The sequence below is a fragment of the Cynara cardunculus genome (genome assembly GCF_001531365.2).
Source record: "Cynara cardunculus var. scolymus isolate 2C chromosome LG 11, CcrdV1, whole genome shotgun sequence".
Classification (NCBI taxonomy): domain Eukaryota; kingdom Viridiplantae; phylum Streptophyta; class Magnoliopsida; order Asterales; family Asteraceae; genus Cynara; species Cynara cardunculus.
The window spans coordinates 8,167,555-8,189,705 of record NC_037538.1 but is presented as its reverse complement, the minus strand read 5'-3'; the positions used below and the strand labels follow the sequence as shown (position 1 = coordinate 8,189,705).

The following is a 22,151-nucleotide window of genomic DNA, read 5'->3' as shown; positions in this document are numbered from 1 at the left end:
TGTGCACTCCGGGTCAGGTTCATGGTCCCACCACCACTTCCGCCCAAAACGACTACAACTATTTCCACACCATCTTTTACCATCTCAAACTTTCAAAACCAAACTTCTTTTTGACGTTTATTAGGAGAATATTTATACAGTACAGTAAGATACATTTTGATTTTAATGTTTTATTTGATTTTGTCTTCATCAATATTATAATATGATTTTATATGGTAATAAAAAAACGATAATTTTTTATTTTTTGAATTAAATATAAATTTGAAAATATCATAATTTTTTTTTAAAAATATATTAATTTTAGTATCAAACTAAATATTTAAAAGTTCTTGTTTTTTTTGTATAATTTATTTAATTCAATTTTTTTATTATAATTCATTTTAGATTTAATAATGGAATAATTTATCTTTTATTTAATAATATCATTCTTGTATAAAGATAATAACTAATATTTTGTTATAATTCAATGATTATCTTAAATATATTTTAAATTTTTTATATTTAAAATTAGATACTTATCCAGTATTTGATTATGCTTATCTGTAGTTAGTTACACAAATTTAAAAATAAAGTTTTAATAAGTTGTACTTATGCAAAATTACTTGCAATCTTAAAATTTAATTAATATGCATCAATAAACAGTACGTTATGATATAAAATGATTTTTAAATTTTTTGTCAAATGCTTTATAATATAATATAGATGTATAATTAGACCGAATAAGATAAGATAAAACTGGACGAAAAAATATCATATAAATATTTATCAAATTCAAGTTATATTTTTTAATTTAAAATTAAATTGTGACTTTTATAAAATGGAAAGGAAACAAGACCACTTACATGTGTTTTTATGTGGTAGGGAAAGTCAAAATAGTATAAGTGTCGTCTAGAACTATTTTTATGTGTTTTCTTGTCTAACATAAGGGGTAGGGGAGGATAATGATTGGTACTAGTAAATTCCATCTCTATTTTGGTACGTTTGTTTACATTGTATTTTTTATTTGTTGTATGTGTCTTTTAGTATATGTGTTTATTCATTTTTGTGGAAAGGAAAAATGTGAACACGCGTATGTTTTTATCCGTATATGAATGCATCTGATATATAAAAAGTTATATGTTAATATGTAAGAGTATCTTCAACAGATTTTCTAATAGAGAAAAAATTTCTCCAATTATATATAATGAAAAAGTAAGCATTTCTTTATAAAAACAGATACTTCATCCGTCCTAAAATAAGAGTCTACAGTTAAATTGCATATACATTTAGGTATGCATATTTATTACATTTTTTTGCTAACAAAATGACATATTTATCTTTATTTTATTTTTCTCTCTTTACAACTCTTAAATATTTATGTATTTAAAAATGAGAGTAAATTTCAAAAGTTTGTTTTTAAAATGAATCTTAATTTGAAGTAAATATAAATGCTTAGGGGTTGTTTGTCAATTGTTGATTGGTTTTGTGCAGAATGATTAAACGGTCAGAATGATTAAGAAACTTTTCATAATACAGTGCAAAATGAAATATAATTGTTTGGTAATTATGTACGATGAAATTAGGGTTCTTAATGGTTAAGAGAGTTTCAGGATACAAAATCTAGGGGTGAGCAGCGGAACCGGGTACCCGCCTGCGGAACCGGAACCGCCTTGGAACCGGTGGTTCTGGAACCGGAACCGATATGAGTGGTTCCGGTTCCGGTTCCTAAAATAGGGAACCGATTGAGAATGGTTCCGGTTCCGGTTCTCAATTTTTCGGAACCGTTACCCGCCGGGTACCCGCCGGGACCGGTTCCGGGACCGGGTACCCGGAACCGGCGGGTACCCGGTAATTTTCAATAAAAATTAATTATTATTTTTTTATACCACATTTATATTAGGAAATTAGGTTTACTTCTTAGAGTAAACTCCATTCTTCATCTACGCCGTCATTGTAACAAACTCCATTCTTCATCTTCTTGACTTCTTACATTCAACATCTTCACTCTTCATCAGATTACATACGAACTACGAAGTAATAGTTAAATTTTTGAACATTTTTTTATTAGTCTATTATGGTTTGTAATCATTATTCTCTATTATTTTTGAAAGTTGCTTATTTATTTAATGTTTTGGCAATGTTTTATTTTTTATTTTTAAATAACAAAATTTTAATATTTTAGGAAGCGGGTACCCGGAACCGGAACCGGTTCCCGGCGGTTCCGGTTCCGGTTCCAAAAATTCAAGAACCGCTCTAACCGGTTCCGGTTCCGGTTCCAATATTTCAAGAACCGCCGGTTCCGGTTCCGGTTCCGGTTCCTATCAAAAAAGGCGGGTACCCGCCTATGCTCACCCCTAACAAAATCATTCAGAGAATTTTAGAATCATTAAGAGACAGATTTTTTTTTGCCAAACAAAATTAACCATTTAAAGATTCAGTCGAAACTATTAAGAAATAAAAAATTAATGTTCCCAATTTCTTGAGTGTCGCGATTTGGGCTTTTGGAAAACCAAACAACGGCCATTCAAAGTGATCTTCATAGAAAATCAAACAGAGATTTAGAAAAGTATTATTCAGTAAACGATGTCGTTGTGGTTGTCATCTTCATCGTCACTCTTCTCCAAGCCTTTCAATGGCAACACCAAATCTGTTACCTCCCGCTTCAGAGCTTCTGCCGATGTTCCAGACTTTCTTTCTGTCGATTGGTACCCTCTTTCTCTCCCTGAATCAAACTTTTATGTTCCGAATTTGATTCCAATTTTTGTCTTCTGATTCATAGTTCGGTATACAGTCAGAAATTTAAGGCAGTTAATAGATTAGGGGGAAAGAATTGTGTTAATTATTAATTTCAACATATTAGGTTAACCAAAATTGAATGAATCCAAATTTCATGAATTAGGTACATTTGATTTTCGTCTGGACCACGACAAATTGGTTAAAAAGGAAGAATCAGATACATGTACTTTTAAATGGTTATGTATTTAGGTATATCAGGATTATCGATGACCTAATTTGTTACCAATTTAACTACAACAAAATTAAAAATTGATGTTTACCCATGATTGGAAATGAATTATGTGAAGATTCTCAAAGTTCTTTGGGACAATTGAAACAACTTTGATTAGAGGCATCGACAGATGCTATGCATATGGTACTCCCTCCTCACAAAAAAAGAATCCACTTTACAGACCTTCATTGTCCATAAAAAAGATGAATCCACTTTCTATTTTCTAACAATTATGCTTGGCTTTTCTATTTGAATCCAACCATTATTACTGTTAATGCCAAAAATACATTCTGGTTGCACATTATGAAAATAAATGCAAGAAAAAGACACTTTTTGCCCAAAATCTTTCATTCTTGCGAAGGGTGGCGTTCTATTTTATTTCTTGAACCATTGAATGATGGTTTGCTTGCTATGGGTAACCAAGTATAAGGTTGGAATAGTCGATGAATCATCTTGAAAAGAGGGGACTGTTTAAAATCTAACATTGAGATGAATTTGATGATCTTGAACTTCTATTTCTAAAGATTATATATAAAGGCCCATTTTGTTAATGCATTTGATAAATGGTACATTTGTCTAGAAACTTGTTTCTAAGTTCCTTCTAAAGTGTAGATTGAAGTCTTCTTTTGGGTGGTGAGCAGTTTCTTTTCTAATGCCCTTATGCTGTAATGTCTTTTGCATGTTAATATCCGACTTCTTGCATTCAAGCAACAGCCTTTTGTGTTAATTTGGTGCTGATTTAATCTTTCAGGCTGGAATCTCGCAGGAAGAGACCTTTTGGTCCAAGATTAAGTGTAACCTTCTAATCAACTGAATCTAACTGCTGTTTAGTGCATTGTTTTCATTTACTTCAATCTCTGGCTGTAGTTTAGTGCAGAAGATTCTGTCCAATATCAACTTGATGCATTGATGTTCAACGACCAACCACGTCCAGATTATGGGGTTGAAGTCATGTACAGGGTACGTCCTATATTGTTCTTTTTCTACCTGTGGGTAGTTTTGTTGACCATGATCATAAAATGCAGTTTGCTGGATTTGATCCCTTTGAAAGGTCTCTGTATTTCGGGCCTTCTTTTGATTTGGGACAGGTCAGTAATTAACATAAATATTCAACTTATCATTTTGCTAGTGCTGTATCAATAATTGTTGAAATCCTTTGCTGTCCATTCAGTTTGAGCGGTTTCGAAGAATTTTCCACCATTCAACGTACCGAGTTTTACTAAATCACAAGGAGAGAAAGATTCTGAGCACTTTAAATGTTGAGGAGGTTAAAACTTGAAACTTCTCGTCATAGAAATCATATTTTGTTAACGAAGTTTTTGGTCTGATTTTGTGGAGTATGATGTAGAATCTGTACAAGCAAAGGGTTTGGATACGAGGAGCTCGGCCCGAAGAAGAAGAAACATTTCAGTTTACCATGGTTCAGGTATAAATAACATGATGCAAATTGCAATGTTTGCATAATTGGAATTAGATTCTTATGGGAGTAAATGTTTGTTTTGGCAGAGAGTTGGTGGGTTTTGGGATGGTTATTGGCTTACAGAGTCTCTTCTTCACGACGGAGATAGTTTTTCCGGCGGGGTGGCGTACTGAAGTAGGGTGGTGGAGATCTGTGAATAATTGCTTCAATCTTCACTGCCTTTATAAATGTTATACGCAATTAATTAGAATAATACATATATGTTGTCATGTATATGGATCCATGTATATATATATTTGATAAATAAACTTCATCTTGTTACAAATATCTCATTCAAGGCTTCAAGATGAGCCGTTTACAAAACGCTTACCGATAAGAGTCTCCACCTTCAGTTTATCCGTAACATTTTCAGCGATCAAAATGAATCATTGGTAAATGTATTTTACTCGATAAGCGCTCACCGAGCAAGAGTCTTTTCCCCACTTATCAGATAAGATTCTCGGTTTTTGCTATCCTCTTGCCGGGTAAGATTCTCAGCAAGTGATAACCGATAAACGCTTATCCGGTAAAAGTTCTGTAAATGAACTATAAGTTTCAAGTTTACGAGTAATTATTGCATATGTACTTTCTTTTAAAGTAATAATTAGTCGATAAATATGTTCAAATACAAAATTATTGAACTATATTAGTACGACATAATAAATCATCATTATCTTTGTCATCAAAATAATATTTTATCATTAGAAATAAAATAAATTACAATGAGATATACCAGATCAATTTCCTTCTAAAGGTAATTTATGATTGGACATAAAATTAAAAGTGATCATGGTGCCAATTGCCAAAGGTATTGGCTTTTTTAGGCTTGAGCCTGAACCATTTAAGCCCAATAGCAATAAGAAAAAAAAAACTAAGCCTTCAATTACACTGAAAAAAAAAACAGACACCCCAGATGATTAATAAATAAATGTGTGATTTAAATTCTCAAGTTGGAACAGTGTATCATTCTACAGAAATGATTAAATTCATGAGTTTTACTCACCACTGTTTCAATTTCAAACAAAGATAGAAGAACAAATGGGCCTCAAAAACAGAATTACATATTTCTACCATCCATAACAAGAATCAGTGTCCAATTGGGACAATCTCAACACTCCACACTTCTTTTCATGAATCCATCTATTTCTTGGATTGAGGCTGGGCAATGTATTTTGTAACCACGTAGCAGTCGGGGGGCGTAATGTTTGTGTAATAGTTATGGATCGTTTCCGTGATTTCAAACCCGAATTTCTTGTAGAAGTTTATGGCATCTTCGTTGTTTGTCTGCACATGCAAGTATATCTCACCAATGTTCTGCTTGCAGCTTAGATCAAGAACATGATTCAACAGCTTTGTACCTGTGATAATGTCAACAACTATGTGTTTAGATTCATGAAAATATATGTGTATATATACTCAATCTGTTATCTTTGAGGTACCCTTTGTCAAATTTCCACTGGTATGCAGATTCAAAACAGATGAATTAGGGAATCTTAAATCTTTTATAGAGACTTATACCAAGTCTCTCAATCTGCTACTGAACTGAGCTTTGACTTTTCAGAGTCAGACTTACCGGTTCTCCAGCTCAAAATAATGATATTTTGAAGGAAAATTTACACCAACATTGATAATCTAAGAGCTTATTAAAAATATCAAGTCAAATTAGTTTGTTTGACCTCAAACATTTGAAGTCTACCTCTTTTCTTGGAAGTTGGAACCATGGGAGTAAATCTATGGGGAAGAAAAAACTCAGGAAACAAATGCCCATGATCGTTCCTGACACTCCCCCGTTCCATGAAAACTGCAACAATCTATTTTATAGGAAATCAGTCTATATTTAGCATAGTTTCAAAGTTCTATAACATATTTTCTCCTAATCATCTTTAAAAATAACAAATAGTAGTGATTCGGGTCCACAAGATTATTTCATCTTTTGTCTTCATTGACGGTAGTTTAAGCATTTGACAAGAAAATATTCACACAATTCCAATGTTGTGATTTTCATGAGATGGTGATATGCATTATGTTCCGGTACTACATTGCATAAAATAATTTAGATGGCGTCAAGCTTATCAGGAATCTAAAAATGAAGTAGAGCAAGTAAAGAAGATTTTCGTACTCACCAATACCTAGGCCACGATATGGTGCCAAAACACCTAATGTCATTATGTATACACGAACAGCCCCACCTTCCTTCTTCTCAAGCCGGCATGCAATTGAGCCAACACAGATGTCACTGTAATATGCTGAAAAGGCCGAGAAGAAAAAAAGAAGCAAACTTAGAGAATATTTAAGCATTTTTTTGACTGGGGAAAATACAAAATTTTATGACTTCTAAGCCCAAAACATGCAACTTTCTGAATGCTGGATGTGTACACCGAGAACTTTCAGAATATTGAAATATATGGTGATTTGGTAGTATTTTGCTTAGGTGTTCCACAATCATAATATCTTTCCCTGTAAGGCATCTACCTCAGTTCTTTCTTCTCCATTTTGTGGATCCCATCTCAATTCAAGTAAATATGTAAATGGGATCTACAATCACATGTGAATATTGGTCTAAGCCGTAGAATGAATGCTAAATGACCTAAACAGTAATTTGATTCTGATCTTTTCTCTTCCTTGCTTTAATGCCTAGATATCTGACAACATTTTCTTTTCACAAACTTGACATTTTGATAAGAAATAACCTTCTTGTGAATATGAAAGAGACACTGAAAGAAACTGTGTGCACATAGAAGAAATGCAAATTGCAATGGGAAATCCCTTTCCCAACCCTGAAATTATTAGATACTTGAAAATTGCAACACTTCCCTGTTTGCAATGTCCCATGTCAAACATCACAATATTCATGGGACAGAGAGAGCATCACTTTCCATGGAGTTTGAAAATCATGGTTGGCCGGTATACAAACATGTAAATCCAATTATTCCCATATGACAAAGACGTAGTAAGATCTTGAGAATGTAATACTTCCATAAAGAGCAGGATGGCTCGATGGGTAAAATCGCAAACATATGCTCAAACTGAAGTTAGCTTATGAGTAAGCACATTGATATGCAACAATTACTTAAGGAATAAACAATCATATATTCCAACATTCGTTCAAATATAAAAGTAGCACATGATTAACAAACAGGACCACATGCAAGATGAAAAATATGAAGCAAATATGGATAAATGAACACTTCGTAAATATGGTAAAACAAAAATGAATACAATTGATCAACAAAAAGTCCACAAACGCAAACAAACAACAAGTGATTGAAATTACCCCAAATCAATGAAACGGACCAAAACTAAGCCTATGCACCACCGTAAACGACCACGCCATTGGCAATGGCATGCATGTGACCATGATTAAAATGCTTAAACTAGTTTTAACATTTTCTTGCTAATCATTCTTCATTTTCCAATAACTGCTTGAAGCCTAAAACCATATGATCTTTCGTAACATAAGAGGTTTTTATGTTTTATACTTTTACTCATGCATCACTTAAATAAACCCAGCCATCACGGTAGGGATGGTTTGGTCATCTCCAGCATAGACATCTGAATTGAGTAATTAGAAAGCAAGAGTCATACAAAAAGCGGTAGCTAGGAGATGTACAGATGGACCATGATTGACTTGGGAATTACTGGAGAGTTTTTAAGTTAATGAAATATAAGTAAGTTTTCATTAGAAGAGAGCATGTCATGTGAAAGGATGCTATTCCAGCCCTGAACCTTAGGGGTTTCACACCTTCATAATTTCCGAAGTTTTTCCTTTTTAGCATAACCCAACTAGTTTGGATGAAAGGTGTGGTCTTGTAATTTTTCCATGTATACTCACAACATGGCTGCAGAGAGGGGGGAAGAGAGAGAGAGAGTTTCATCTTGTAAATGGTGTTGACGTCATAGTCTAACATGTAAGTTATAAAGATATACTTTCAAGATCAACTTATTTAGGGGTGATGTTACATTCTTGATATTGCACTTTAGAGTTTGTGTTTCTCCACACATTGTCAAGAACTCACTAGGACCAGATACAGAAGGCAGATACTGGTTCATGCAGATCCCCTAAAACTTTAGCATAACAGTGTGTCTGGAACCCCCCCCCCCCCCCCCCCCGGCTCAAAGCTTTCAATAATAGCTGTGCGCAAGCTTAGAGCAAGAGATCACTGTAGGCCTAGGGGTATGTGAGTCCTTGGCCTTCTAGGAGGTCAAGGGTTCAAACCTCACCAAAGGTGAGGAGTGTGTGTGAGTTTATTTGTTCTAATTGCCGTATATAAATATTATATACTTCAAAAAAAAAAGAGCTTAGAGCAAGAGAGCACTGAAGCATATACATAATAACAAATGTAACAGGATTTAGGAGGAATGAACCAAAAATAAATACTGCAAAGCTACCAAATCTATTGCTTAAACGAGTAATTCTATGGCAACCACCAACTTTACCATCAAACGTACCATGTTTTTTCTCTTCTCAAAGTGTGATTATGGAGAGATTGAGAGAGAATGTATCTCACATGTTTTTTCTAAAGAAGAAAAGTGTTGTGGGTTTGGAGGTAGCTATAGATTTGATCTAGTTCTACGAAGACATAACAAGAGAGACCTTGATTGTATTTTTATTTTCTATTATGATGAGAAAGAATCCTACAATTACAAATATACTAAAACAGGAAAGGAGAAGCCACCAGCTAACTATACTTTAATCTTAATAAGTTTGTGTAAATTAAAAGTTTGTGTAACTTAAAGACTTTAATAAGTGCAAACAAGAAAACAGCACTAGCAGAAATAATTTTTCAAGGCCTTCTTCGTCATCACTTTGGACTTGGTTGTTTGAAGCTATTCCACCCATCCACTACTAATAATTTTATCCGAACACATGGAGATTAGAGAAAACCTAAATACACCAAATAAGCAATAGTTAATCATTACGACAGATCTTGTTGCACTAATAGAAACTTTGGAAACACTATACAACATGAAAGACAAGCACCAAATTCGATATTTTTTAAATGTAGGAAGGTATTAACAAATTTGATGGAGAACGTCAAGCCAACACACTCGATGAGAAGATGGTGCCCGAAAAACTAAGGATTGAAGAAATGCAGTTGACCATATTCAAGCACAAGGAATCCAAAGCTTGAAGGATTCACATCTTTATTTGAGAGATCCATTTCAAGAAATTGTTGGACCGATTACAAGAGCGAGGTCCAATAAGTTAAAGAAGGCCCTGACATATTTGATTAAAGACAGTGGGATAAATAAGAACTTAAAGTGAAAGATCACAAGCTCAAAGAAACAAATGATTTGCATGTGTTGCCAAGTCCAAAGGAGGCCTAATGTCACTGTCATAACCATACTTAAAATTCGGTCACCATCCCTTAGTCTCGTTTGGCTGAACTTCAATACTTGCTTTGGCCAAGAATTGGAATAAAAAATTGCAACATAATCAATAGGGAATGATCAAAGAATTAATTGAGGAATGAATCATATGCCATATTGCATTAACCATCCCTTATTTTATTCATTCCCTTTTATGCAACTTTCGTATGTTGTTGCTTCCCTTTTCATTAAAGAAGGCTAGATTATGGCAAGACTTGACTAAAGAAGTCCAGATTAAAGACAGGCAAGGATTTACCTTTAGTTTTAATAGTGGTTTGGCAATCACATTTTAATGGATGAATAAAAAAAATAACTTAGTTGAAATCCTTTCGCTTGTGAATTCTTAGGATTTCTTTGAGGGATTTCAAGGTTGCATTATGAATTAGCAATTAGGACTTGTTTTCTCCAGATTGCATGTCAATAATTGTGGTTTTTCAGTGGTAATTAGGACCAAGAGTCTGAGTCCTTCCTTGCTTCAACACTTGTCTTGATTAATCAGGTGCTGAATTGAGCTCTAGGTAGGCGTCGGTTCAACCTTACATTTTGAAGGTGTGGTCATTCATCTCGAAGACCAAACGTTTTCTTCCCTTCCGTCTTGCTTATCTTCTATGTTTGATTCCTTCACTATCTATTCTTGTTCTCCATTTTTCTTTTGATGAATAAGAAAAATAACTTTGCCGAGGTTATTGCTAAACTATTGCCCTGATAAAAATCTTTTTGCTACACCACTATCATGGTTTGAAATAAAGAACATTATACCCCAACCACACTATACTTCAACGCCAAAAAGACATGTCTTGTGCCATGTCATACCAATATTAGTACCATGTAGAACTTGAAGTTCAACAACAATGTCAAGAAGCCTTCTATCTCAAATTACTCGGAGCACGCTAGCAATGATACACAATAACAATTATAAAGAGATGAAACGAATAGAAGTAATGGGGTGAACCCCTCTTAGGGTAGTGTTGTGACATAAATAGCATTTTCTCATAAGTTCCTGTTTGAGGGTAATTCCTTTGATGCATTCTCCTAACTTAATATCGGCCGTATCAATCTTGGCCAACCTCTATCCCTCCTAACAACCTCTTATACAAGTCAAAATTTCCATGTAGTATGTTTAAAGAATTGCTATAGAGATGGCTAACTCAAATGGTGGCACCCAGACATTCTCCTTTAGATCATCTTTTCTAATATCATCCCTCAGTAGTTGGCCATAAATGCACCTTAGCATTCACATTTTAGCTACACTCATCTCTATATATGTCTTTTGGTGACCTAATACGCTACCTTGTGAAGCATACCAACTCCCACCATCCTGTAAAACAAGCATTAAGTTAAGTAGACTTTCGAAGCACGTAGACTTCTGAAGGTTGCCATCAACACATCCTGCTGCTTTTATCATGTCATTTACATCATCATCATAGTTGACTTGGATGATCTTAAGAACTTAATACAAAGATTTTCCCATTTAAGAATCCTTATTGATTTGAAGTAGAAATCATACCGTCCAGTTTAGAAATCAGATTATACATCTTTTTTCTGGAACAGTGTATGTACAAGTAAATGTCTAAATACATACTTCCAAGGTCTCAGATCCCCCAACCAGTTGGGAACAAATTCAAACATAGATTCACACACTTGACCTTTACTGTGAAACAGGCGGTGCCAATTTTGTGGCTTGCTCTTAAAAACTTGCTAACATTATACCATACCACTACCTACAGTTAAACCTCAATAAAGTAATGTTTGATAAAGTACTAACCTTGATTATATAATAATTTATTCTGGTCCAGACTTAGGCCAAGGACTAAAATAACAACCTCGCTAAATGCATTAAGTAATAAAAAGAATCGAATCCTTAAGACCCTAATAAAAATATAAAGTAACAATTACTGGATTTGTTGATAGTGTTTGATATTGTTGAATGACTAATAGTCAAATCAAACTTGTTGCACCCATGTTTGCATGTAAACCGGACCAAACCGACCCAGTAAATCCCAATCCGGAGTAGGGTCCTCTATAGGTCTTTTTGGTTGATATTCTATGACTATTCATTTATTTATCAATAAAGAACCTGCTAAATGAATATTTTTTCCACTAGCTTTATCGAGGTTTAACTGTACATCATCCCAAAACAAAAAACCAAAAGAAAAAAGATCATACACAAATATTCCACAAACGATAAGACAATTTGACCAAGAACATATAATCCATTTATAAGCAAACCCCAATGAGGAATTATACTTACTTAACAAATTCAGAGAAGCAAAAGCATCAGCATAAAAGTTTTAATTCTATACCGCGGGAGAGTTTTTCATAAATACATTAAACATTATAACAAACAATACAGATAAATTGATATCTGTGTCAGTTTCCAGAAGAACAAAATACATCAGATTTTGCATTTTGGGAAGGACTAGGTTTGACATCAAACGTCAAAAGCTTTTTCCTTGGAAACTCGAATGCCATTAACAGCAACCAATTCCATTCAATACATCAGCAAAAAATCAAATTAGTTAAGCTTAGAACCTAAAAAGTTGTCATTATAACCCATAATAAACACAGAAGATGAGATATTTGCAAACATTAAATAAAAATCAAGGATTAACCCAGAAAAGATGATGGATTTATAAGAAACCCCCAGTCGAAGAATGATACCTAGCTTAGTAAATTCGCCGGAAGCAAGAGCATCTGCGTAATACTTATCATTGTATCTAACAGGAAACAGGACAGAGTTGAGTTTTTTCAATTGCATTAAGTTTTTGTCCCGCACTCCGTCTAATGAGATTGAAACTGCACGACCTGCTCCCATGTTTCTTTCTGATTGATCTCTCTGCTCGTACCCACAAGAAGACGATGATTCGATTGCGGTGGGTAAAAGAGGGGTTTCTTGCCGTGTTTTAAGCTCCAGAACTCTCTGGGGGCGTGAATTTGTGTTTCGTCTCTTAATTTACATTTACTTCCTTTAAACTTATTACTTTGACATTCTAGTCCTTGTAGTTTTGTTTTTTACAATACTACCCTATTTAAGTTAGCAGAAAAATTACAATTATAACTTCATATACGATTAAATGTCAAATAAAATACGAAAAAGGGTATAAGAAATTGCAAGACAATGTCAAACGCAAAAGTGAGTTGTCAAATGGTTATTTTTATAGAAACAAGGATCATATTAATCTTGAACCCTTAATGCATATGCATACATAGTATTCGTATCAAATGGTTGGGTTCCGATGAAAAAAGAAGTTATGGTGATAAGCGTAAGAAGAGATCTCCACCCTTTGATCAATCATAATTGAAATGAGATGCACCGAGATGTATGAGATCAATTCTCTTCTAAAACGCAATTTATTGGGTGGACATGAGATTAAAAGTGAGTTCAAATATCTTCTTGCGTTTCTCAGCATAATCTCCCTTCTCACATGATCTTTCACCTCGTATCAAATCAACCAGCAAAGTGAAAAAGATATGTACAAAGTTAATTCATATGCGGATATTAAGTTGAGTTTATAAAACAAATACACCAAATGTGCCTGATGGCCGCTTCCTGTTTACCTAAAGGCTTACCAGCAAAATTCAACATTCTCACTTGCTTATCCAGTAAGATTTTAGTCTACAAAACGGTATTGTATGCAACAATTTACATGGCAAGCATTAACCGTGACAAGAGTCGTCACCCTCACTTACTGGGTAAAACTTTTGGTCTTTGCCTCTTTTTTATCCGGCAAGATTGTTGGTCTTTATTATATTCATCCAATAAGGTAATTTGTCTTGGTAAATGTTTACCCGGTAAGCATTCAGTAAACAACCGCTAACTTACTTTACTGGGTAAGATTCATGGACGTTCTAATCTTTTTGGAGGCCCTGCTATATTTAAAACTATTGATTACATTGTATAAATGAGATAATAGAGAATATATGTTAAGCACAAAAATGGGTTAAACCTAAAACGATTAACAATCTGAAACTAAACCTAAACCATTAATAATTTGAACCTAAATAATATCGGCTATAGTTTTACACACGTCGATAAAATCCCCTAAACATGTAAATTTGGGCCCAAAAATTTTAGGGGTCCTGTTCAAAATCTCACATTTAACATGTTAATTGACGGCCCTGGTAAGATTGTATCCATCAAAATGATACTGTGTGCAACAATTTACCATATAAATAATTAGCGGGTAAGAGTTGTCACAATGACTTACCAGGTAAGACTTTTCATCGTTCTTACCAAGTAAGATTTTTGGTCCTTACCATATTCACCTGATAAGGTAAATGATCCGATAAGTACTCACTAAGTAAGTATTTAGTAAACAACATGATAAAAGTGAGTTATTAATTTGTATTCATGAAATATGATGTATGTTTTATTATCTTTCATGTAAACTTATGTTAGCTTTCGTATTGACATGTCATCCGTTTCTGTCTAATATATTCATTTTATTAAAGATTTTAGTAATTATTTGTTATATATTAGACATTAAAATGCTTAAACACACATTTTATAACAACAAAATAAATGGAAAAAAAAACATAAATTTTGACCAAAAACATAAAACCAATAAAAAGTCAACTCCTATATGTTGTCCAACTTAGGGTGTTAATGATTCGAACTTTTAACGAACTACTCGAGTATGAGTTTGATAATTTTTAAGTTCGAATTGATCTTGAATACAATATAAAGTCCGTTTAACTTGATAAGTCGAGTTTCATAACACTAATGTTTAATTCGACTTATTCGAAAATTCGATTAGATTTTTCGAATCAAGTCAACCTAAGCTATTCAGTTGTACACTTTTTCCGAGACAAACATGGTTAATCAAAATAATAAATATTATCCAACTCAAAGTCTCAAACCAATAAATGAGTTACTGATATCGAGTTCTAGTCCATAAACAAGCATATATATATATATATATATATTGAATTTTAAGTATTATCATATAACTCAAATTAATTTGTTAAATGAGTATCGTGTTCGAACTCGAACATTAGAAAAAAAAAATATTCAAGCTCGAACACAAGTTTATACAAATTATTCGAATTCGAGCCTGCCCAACTCGACTTGTTAACATCCTTAATCCCTCGTTCCCTCCATTAAAATTTAAATTTCTATAATTAAAATCACAAAAACAAACTAGAAGTTGGATGATTCTTTTAGATATTTCTATAATTAGGTGGCCTATTTGAATATTTTACAAACTTTGGTGCATATTTTTCCTCTTCTTTCAACCATATTGCGAAAAAAAAAACGATACAAGGGTATTTATTGAAAACTTTAAACTAAAAGGGGTAGTTAGTAAATATTCAAAACAAAAGGATTCCAAGCAAAGTCTCATAGACGTGGTCCTTTCTCTCCACCTTGATCTTCTCTGGTCTGGAGGATCCAAGAAGCAAGAAAAGCGGAGTATCGATGTCAGGCGCCATTGTTATTGGAGCTTCAGGCTCATGGGCAAGAGCAATGTTAAAGATCTCCCCGTATACCTTCTCCGCCATTGGTATCGCCGTTGCTATTGGCGTCTCGGTCTTAGGCGCCGCCTGGTAATTCCGTTTAACTACACTAATTCACTTCGATCAATCGTCTATCACTATGCAGAGAATTATATTGATTTGAATGTTTATTTATGGTTTTGCAGGGGAATTTATATAACAGGAAGTAGTTTGATCGGTGCGGCAATCAAAGCTCCTCGTATTACATCAAAGAATCTTATAAGGTATGAGATAAGTAAAAGCCCTAAGATTTTTCTATATTTGCCGTACATTTTAATTTTGGTTGATTTAGTTCTGATTTGAACCGTGAGAACGTGATCTTATAACTATTGTTGGCTTTGGTTGGATGCTTGATGTTCTTTTGGTAAACTAAATAACGAGATATACAAGGCTATATCGGGGCACCAAATGCAACAAGACCAAGCAACGCAATCCTAAACCAAGGATTTCCTGACTGAGTGAAGTCCCCCGAACTTCTACTATAATTAGAGAGATTTGCTTAACCAGAACTTGAGTGGCAGAGCTTTTGCTGTTGAACAGCCCAAATGCTGTAGATGAAGCAGTATAAGCGATAAATGCTGGAAGAAAATGAATTACGTTATTTTGCTTAAGAACGTAACCGTCTCCATCTAAAACTACTGATTGACATTTAACACAATCTATGCTTGGTGCTAACCCTGTCCACTATGGCCAACTGAGAATGACAGCACGGTTGCTGGTCGTACAAAGGCTCTGCACAACCTCCAGCCATACATCCACCTCCTCATATGTTGAATTTGGTTCCAAAGGGACATATAAATATTTGGTCATATGCAGGAGGGGTCCAATATGTCTTAGAGTTCTTGGAGATGTCAGGTTTCAACGGATTAAGAGAAATAGAGGCAACCAGATCAACAAGCTGGGCTAATACTGGATGGGTCCAAGACCAATGGCTGTGCTTTGATAATTCCCTCAATAGTGGCATAATGTATGTCAACAACACTTGCCCATATCATAGTTCTTCATAATGCAAGAAAATAATCTTATCATCCCATATATTTTTAATAAACTCTATCCAAGAAAATCTCAGCTTTAACAATATTTTCTAAAAACATTAACCAGCGTTCACTTTTGCTTCTGAAAGTATTTTGGTTTTCAAGTTTGAAAATATCTTCCCACGTTGTTTGAAGTTGTTCCGTAATCTCACACTTAGACTCTTGAATGAACTGGTTACAAGAGGATACTTCTACCACAAGGTTAGTTTATTAGGAGAGGCAAAGGTCAGTAAGAATGAGGCGGGGGAAGTAGTGAACATATATTTGCATAAGTTGAGTATATCAAAGGAGTTGGCTTCTAAGGGGAATGTGTTGGGAACCCAAGGGGTTCACCTTCTTATGGTTACTGTTTTCTTGTCTTACCAATTTCTTGGTTTCATGAATAGCATTCACAACTAGGTTGGGGAGAAAATGCTTGAGGCTGTCATTTTTTTTCTTTTTAAATCTTTTTTATCTTTTAGACTTCTACAATTTCATGTGAAAGGAGTGCAAGTGGTGACATTTCAATTTTATGGTTGAAGAAGTAATAATGTTTTGGAAGAAGCCTTTGTTATAGACCTTTTTTCATATGGTTCTCATGGATGGTAAGAAATTGGTCTAGCTTTGTTTGAATGCTCTATCATGCTCTACAGTTGTGTATTGAATCTTTTGGAGAAAACAACCAATATTTTTTAGTTTGGATATCTTGAACTTAAAAAACAAACCGTATTAATACATTTCATATAAGTGTTGCTATGATACTTTTAGGACTCAACAGCTGCTACCTTTGACCCCTAAAACTAGAAGCAGGACTTTCTTATCGTATGAAGTGAGTATGCCATGACGATGTTGTAAATGTCCCTTTTCCTTTGATACCCAATAAAACCAATTTCACAAGGGATACAAAGTAAGGGAGTCTTATCCATCTCAATGAGTGTTAGCAAACCAAGTGAATATAAATCATGCATGGCACTCTATTAAAGGATTACACAGTCACAAGAGTTTATTGCAAATACATTATAAGGTGAATAACTATGTTATACAAACGCATAAATCCATCGGGTAGAACAATGGAGTATCAATCTTTAATTTACAATGCTATGCTATTGATACACCTTCTTTCCCTTGAAAGTACATAGTCTTGCTCAAGGAGAGGGGGTCAATCAAATAAAGAGTGAACATCATCCAATTTAGGATATAAGATATTTATATAATCAGCCTTAGTCATGAACTATCTAGAGACAATGTAGCAGAAAGAACCATCTCACAAGTAAAATGCACATGTGATTTGGTAGTTGCATGCTAGTCCATTTCGACTATAGAACACTGACAATCATTCTATGGATGCCCCTTCGGCCTGATGTGTGGGGTTCAGTCATACAATCATGTATGCCAAGTCTTACCATGCTTGCACAATCAGAAAGCAAAAACTAAAATATTTGGTGTGGTGAACTGTTAGCATGCTAAAGGGTCATAAAATACATATAGTCATCAAATGATACAATTGTCCAGGATACAAATCAAAATGCATAGACTCAAAGTTGAGTGAGTACTGTATTTGTGTCGATCTAGGGATACAAGTAAAACATGCAAGGTAAATAATGCAAACCCGTCATTGCTAGTTGATCTTGGTAGTTTGATGGTGAACGGTATTTGTACTTGTTGCATCATTTTAATCTGTTACCACTTATTTGTGGTGAAACACAATCTCTTCAATTTTTATTACTAGAGATCATTGATACAAAACAGTGTTGCTTCTTGTAATAGAATAGTTTTAACATTAGTTTGTAGTGTTTACCCAAAAACAATATGCCTCTGCTTCCCTGAACATATGCAACAAATGGTTGTGCACTAATATTAAGAAAGTTGATTTTGGTAATGAACAAGTTCCCAACTGATTAACTGCTTGCATCACACACAAAAGGGTAAAATGTACACTTGAATGTAAAAGTTGAATTCAGATAGAAAATATGGTGGACTCATGTGCATCAGATCAACGAATAGCTGTAATCATGCAACTTAGCTAAGAAATTTCAGCTTCAGAAAGGAAATCTGGCATGTAATATAGGACATTTCAAGCAGGAAAATGTTATATATTCTACTATTATACTGGAAGAAAGCCGCACCTTTTTACTGAATTAATATCGATTGGCTGCATGAATATTTTTTTGTTAATCATGTAACTCATTTCTAAATACAATAGTTCCTAACCAAATGCTTCTGAAAGCTTTGATGCTTCATCTGCATTTTACTTATTTTTAACCTCTTCTGTTCTATTTCCTTAACCATCAAATATCCTCTAAGGTCTTAATTACTCTATGCATTTGATATGGTTTATTTTGATCAAAGTCATCAGAGCATTGCTGTATTAATACCGTTAGTTTCATTCAATGAATGTCCCTTGGGATTATGATTTAACTTGCACATTCATGTGATCAGTGTCATATTCTGTGAAGCCGTTGCTATATATGGTGTTATCGTGGCCATTATTCTACAAACAAAATTGGAAAGCGTTCCAGGCTCACAAATGTATGTACCCGAGTCTCTTAGAGCAGGATATGCGATATTTGCCTCTGGAATCATCGTTGGTTTTGCAAATCTTGTATGCGGGTAAGTCCCAACCATACAAATCTTTTGAGTTCTTCAACAAAGATTGTGTTTGTTGCAGGCTTAACCTTTTCTTTGACAGGTTGTGTGTGGGAATCATTGGGAGTAGCTGCGCCCTGTCTGATGCGCAAAACTCTTCGCTCTTTGTGAAAATTCTTGTAATTGAAATCTTCGGTAGTGCACTGGGGCTGTTTGGTGTGATCGTGGGAATAATAATGTCGGCTCAAGCCACCTGGCCTTCGAAGGTTTAATTCGCTTGTATTTGCAGTCGAACAACACAAAATTCTTGCGTGTGCATATCTATTCTATAGAGGTAATTAGAAACGGAAGAAGGAATAAATGTATGTTCTCGGGTGTTCTTGATTTTTGTTGTATGTTAGTGAATAATGATCAGTTCTCCTGTTTGAATTCCTGCAGGATCTACATTCGGGTAGACAACATGTCGATAAGACGTGCTTTTTTTGTTGCTTTGTTCGAAAAGGACGAATTGTGTATCCACAAATACAAGCAATTACGAGTTATGAGTTTCATTGAAGCAGTCATTTTAGAAATTTCTAGTGCATAATGAATGCTGCATTTGCATGATGATATAGAGTTGCACAGGGGTTAGGGCCGTTTTCCGAATAAGTGTTGCAAAATTCGATACTATCATTTACTTACCGGGTAAGATTTTAGTCCACTAAGACGGTACCATATGCAACATTTTCTTCAATAAACGTTTACCCTGATGAGAGGAGTCGTCCTTATTTACCGAGTAAGACTTAAAAAAGGATGGTCTGGTCACCAAAGTCTGATTCAGTCCGGATCTTGCAAGGTAAATATTGAACCCGGATCAGTCTTGTCCGAAAGTGCTCAAATGGAGTTTATCATCAACTTCGTTTCGATTTGATTCAACATATTTGATCAAATTGAGATTATAAGTGATTTATATTACTATTTATCATTTATTATTACTTTTTGTAAAGATTAATATTTGTGTAATTTTATACTTTAATAATTTTAGTATAAATTACATTTATGTTTCAATTGTTTCAAATATGTTAACAAAATATGTACATTAACAAATAAAAATTAATATGGAATTGTAAAAACTAATAGATTATAATTTGAATTTTTTATAATATAGATTCATATATATTAAATTTATATAGTAATTTATAAATAAAGTTATATTTTATAAATTAAAAAATAGAAAAAGGTTTTTGTAACATTCATTGTGAAGTTTTATTGGGGTAACAATGATATTGTCCATGTTAGTTCATTTAACTTAACAGAACAAACGAACACAAATAATAAATAAACAAAATTCTTTGCGTTTGTGTTCGTTTGAAGAAATGATTGTGTTTGTTTTAAGAAATGATTGTGTTTGTAACTGTTTATGTTCGTTTGTTAAAATGCTAAACGAAAATAAACAAACAAACATGTTTCTATGAACAAACTTAAACAAACTGTAGCTCAAGCCACACATGCTAAAACCACTTGCGAGTGGTGGATCACTTGAGTTTGTAAGGGTGATGATCAAATATATATAGTAGAGGATGAAGAAAATTTATTAATTTCCACCGATGTGGGATGACTTGGAAAGAGTAAGCCTGATGAGGGCAAAAACGCATCCCACAAATCGAAAATTTTGATCAAAATTGAATCCATTAGATTTCATTAAAAAAATTCAAAAAATATAAACTCTTTACTTTATTACTAGTTGTGTACCCGCGCAATGCGACGGGAGCCATGAATTTTAACGATTTTGAAGTTCCGCTGGTTTTATAAAATAAGATTTAATGATGATAGAGTTGAATTCTTTCGTCAAACTACAAACCAACCAACCAGAAAATTAATAACATAGTTACACCATAAATAAATTTTAAAATTACAAAAGACAACATTGTTATGCCTATCAAACCCAAATTGGTAGCAACATGAAGCTTAAGACACTCAACATGTTTATGCCTTGCACATATCATTAGTGTAGTTTCTCTTGCTTCGATACTTGAATCAAGATTACAASAAGTATTAACCAAGTGCTCTGAACTCCATATTAACCTAGCCTTGCAACCAAATATATTAACCARAACTCTGTTGCGTTGACCGTTTCAACTGAACCCTGCAAATGACACCACTTAGAAAAAACCTCAATTACCCACTAATATAAACATAACGACAACTACAAACATGGAGTAAAACAAGTTAACCTTCTGAAAGAGATCTGCTCTATTGGTGCACGGAAAAAAGGGCTTTTAATACCAAAGTATGCTTTATAGAGTTGTACTAAATGCATTAGAGGTTGTACATTTTTAAGACTTTAAGACTCAATGCATAAAAAGACAGTACCTTAAACATCAAAACTTGTTTTTAAGACTTTTACCAAATCTCATTTATAAAATAGTAATAATAAAATAATAATAATAATATAATATATAGATAAAACTAATTATATTATTAAAAATTTTATAAATTAAACATTTACTAAAAAATCAAGCAAAAGTGCAAGTTTCATATCAAATAATTTTCATTTGATTCATAACATCATAAAAGATTCACCAAGGATTCATCTCAATGCCAATTGCTTCCAACTTTGAGATGAAACCCAGATTCTACAAGAGACATGATCAAGCTTCTTCACCATACCAATATCCACATGAATCATAAACATGGGTTTCTATTCACTAAAATGATGAACCAAGAACCAAAATCAAGATCGAATATTTAAGATCACYGGTCACTTCAAAAGAATTCGATACATATTCTAACCTCTAAATCTTCAAATCTTGAGAATTCCAGCATCAATCAATATATGTACGCTTATATTTTAGCAGTCCCGCTTCCAAGGGTGAGTTCAAGATCATCGAAACCAACATCATGAAACCGCTCACCTTTCCACGCCTTCACCCCTTTCCCCTTCTCTCGGATCGGATCATTGGTAGCAACCACTCGAGCATTTGGGTTCACCAGGTTAAATGTTGGAGAATTGGGGTCCACCATCATTGGATCACAATCTTGGAACCTCAGCCGTTGGAAGGAACCAGTGGTGCACCAATCAGGCTCATCGCACTCTGGTATAGTAAAAGGCATGAACCGCTGGTGCCTGTTCGGGCTAGTGGGCACTGATGATGCAAAAACTGGCAGACTGAAGGTGGAAGTGTATTGTTTGGTGAAATCTTCCAATCAAGATTGTTCTTTTTCGGAAACTTTGAAGTTGGGGAAGAAAGAGGTGGGGTCACAG

The 22,151-nt window shown here is 34.0% G+C and overlaps 3 protein-coding genes and 1 pseudogene across 4 annotated transcripts; 2 read left to right on the top strand and 2 right to left on the bottom strand.

Moving 5' to 3' along the window:
* Positions 1-2,448: 2,448 nt before the first annotated feature.
* On the top strand, positions 2,449-4,728 carry LOC112521492. Its single transcript, XM_025130387.1, has 7 exons — positions 2,449-2,684; positions 3,738-3,780; positions 3,854-3,946; positions 4,012-4,074; positions 4,158-4,253; positions 4,335-4,412; positions 4,493-4,728. Exons 1-7 carry the CDS (start codon positions 2,563-2,565, stop codon positions 4,577-4,579), a joined length of 582 nt encoding a protein of 193 aa, XP_024986155.1. The 5' UTR covers positions 2,449-2,562; the 3' UTR covers positions 4,580-4,728.
* Positions 4,729-5,359: 631 nt separating this feature from the next.
* LOC112522058 (N-alpha-acetyltransferase 50) lies at positions 5,360-12,727 on the bottom strand. Its single transcript, XM_025131124.1, has 3 exons — positions 12,477-12,727; positions 6,569-6,691; positions 5,360-5,803 (listed from the first exon to the last, which is right to left on the bottom strand). The coding sequence occupies exons 1-3, from the start codon at positions 12,628-12,630 to the stop codon at positions 5,586-5,588; spliced, it is 495 nt and encodes a 164-aa protein (XP_024986892.1). The 5' UTR covers positions 12,631-12,727; the 3' UTR covers positions 5,360-5,585.
* Positions 12,728-15,164: 2,437 nt separating this feature from the next.
* On the top strand, positions 15,165-19,479 carry LOC112521357 (V-type proton ATPase subunit c''1-like). 2 transcript variants are annotated; one of them, XR_003070086.1, is made up of 5 exons: positions 15,165-15,359; positions 15,455-15,532; positions 18,761-18,931; positions 19,011-19,241; positions 19,346-19,479. XR_003070086.1 is itself a non-coding variant. In XM_025130174.1 (4 exons), exons 1-4 carry the CDS (start codon positions 15,232-15,234, stop codon positions 19,177-19,179), a joined length of 546 nt encoding a protein of 181 aa, XP_024985942.1. In that variant the 5' UTR covers positions 15,165-15,231; the 3' UTR covers positions 19,180-19,479. The 2 variants fall into 2 exon arrangements, 1 of the variants encoding a protein (XP_024985942.1); XM_025130174.1 differs by having other exon boundaries at positions 19,011-19,479.
* A 2,251-nt stretch (positions 19,480-21,730) lies between these two features.
* LOC112521696 overlaps positions 21,731-22,151 on the bottom strand; it is a 4,327-nt pseudogene continuing 3,906 nt past the window's right edge.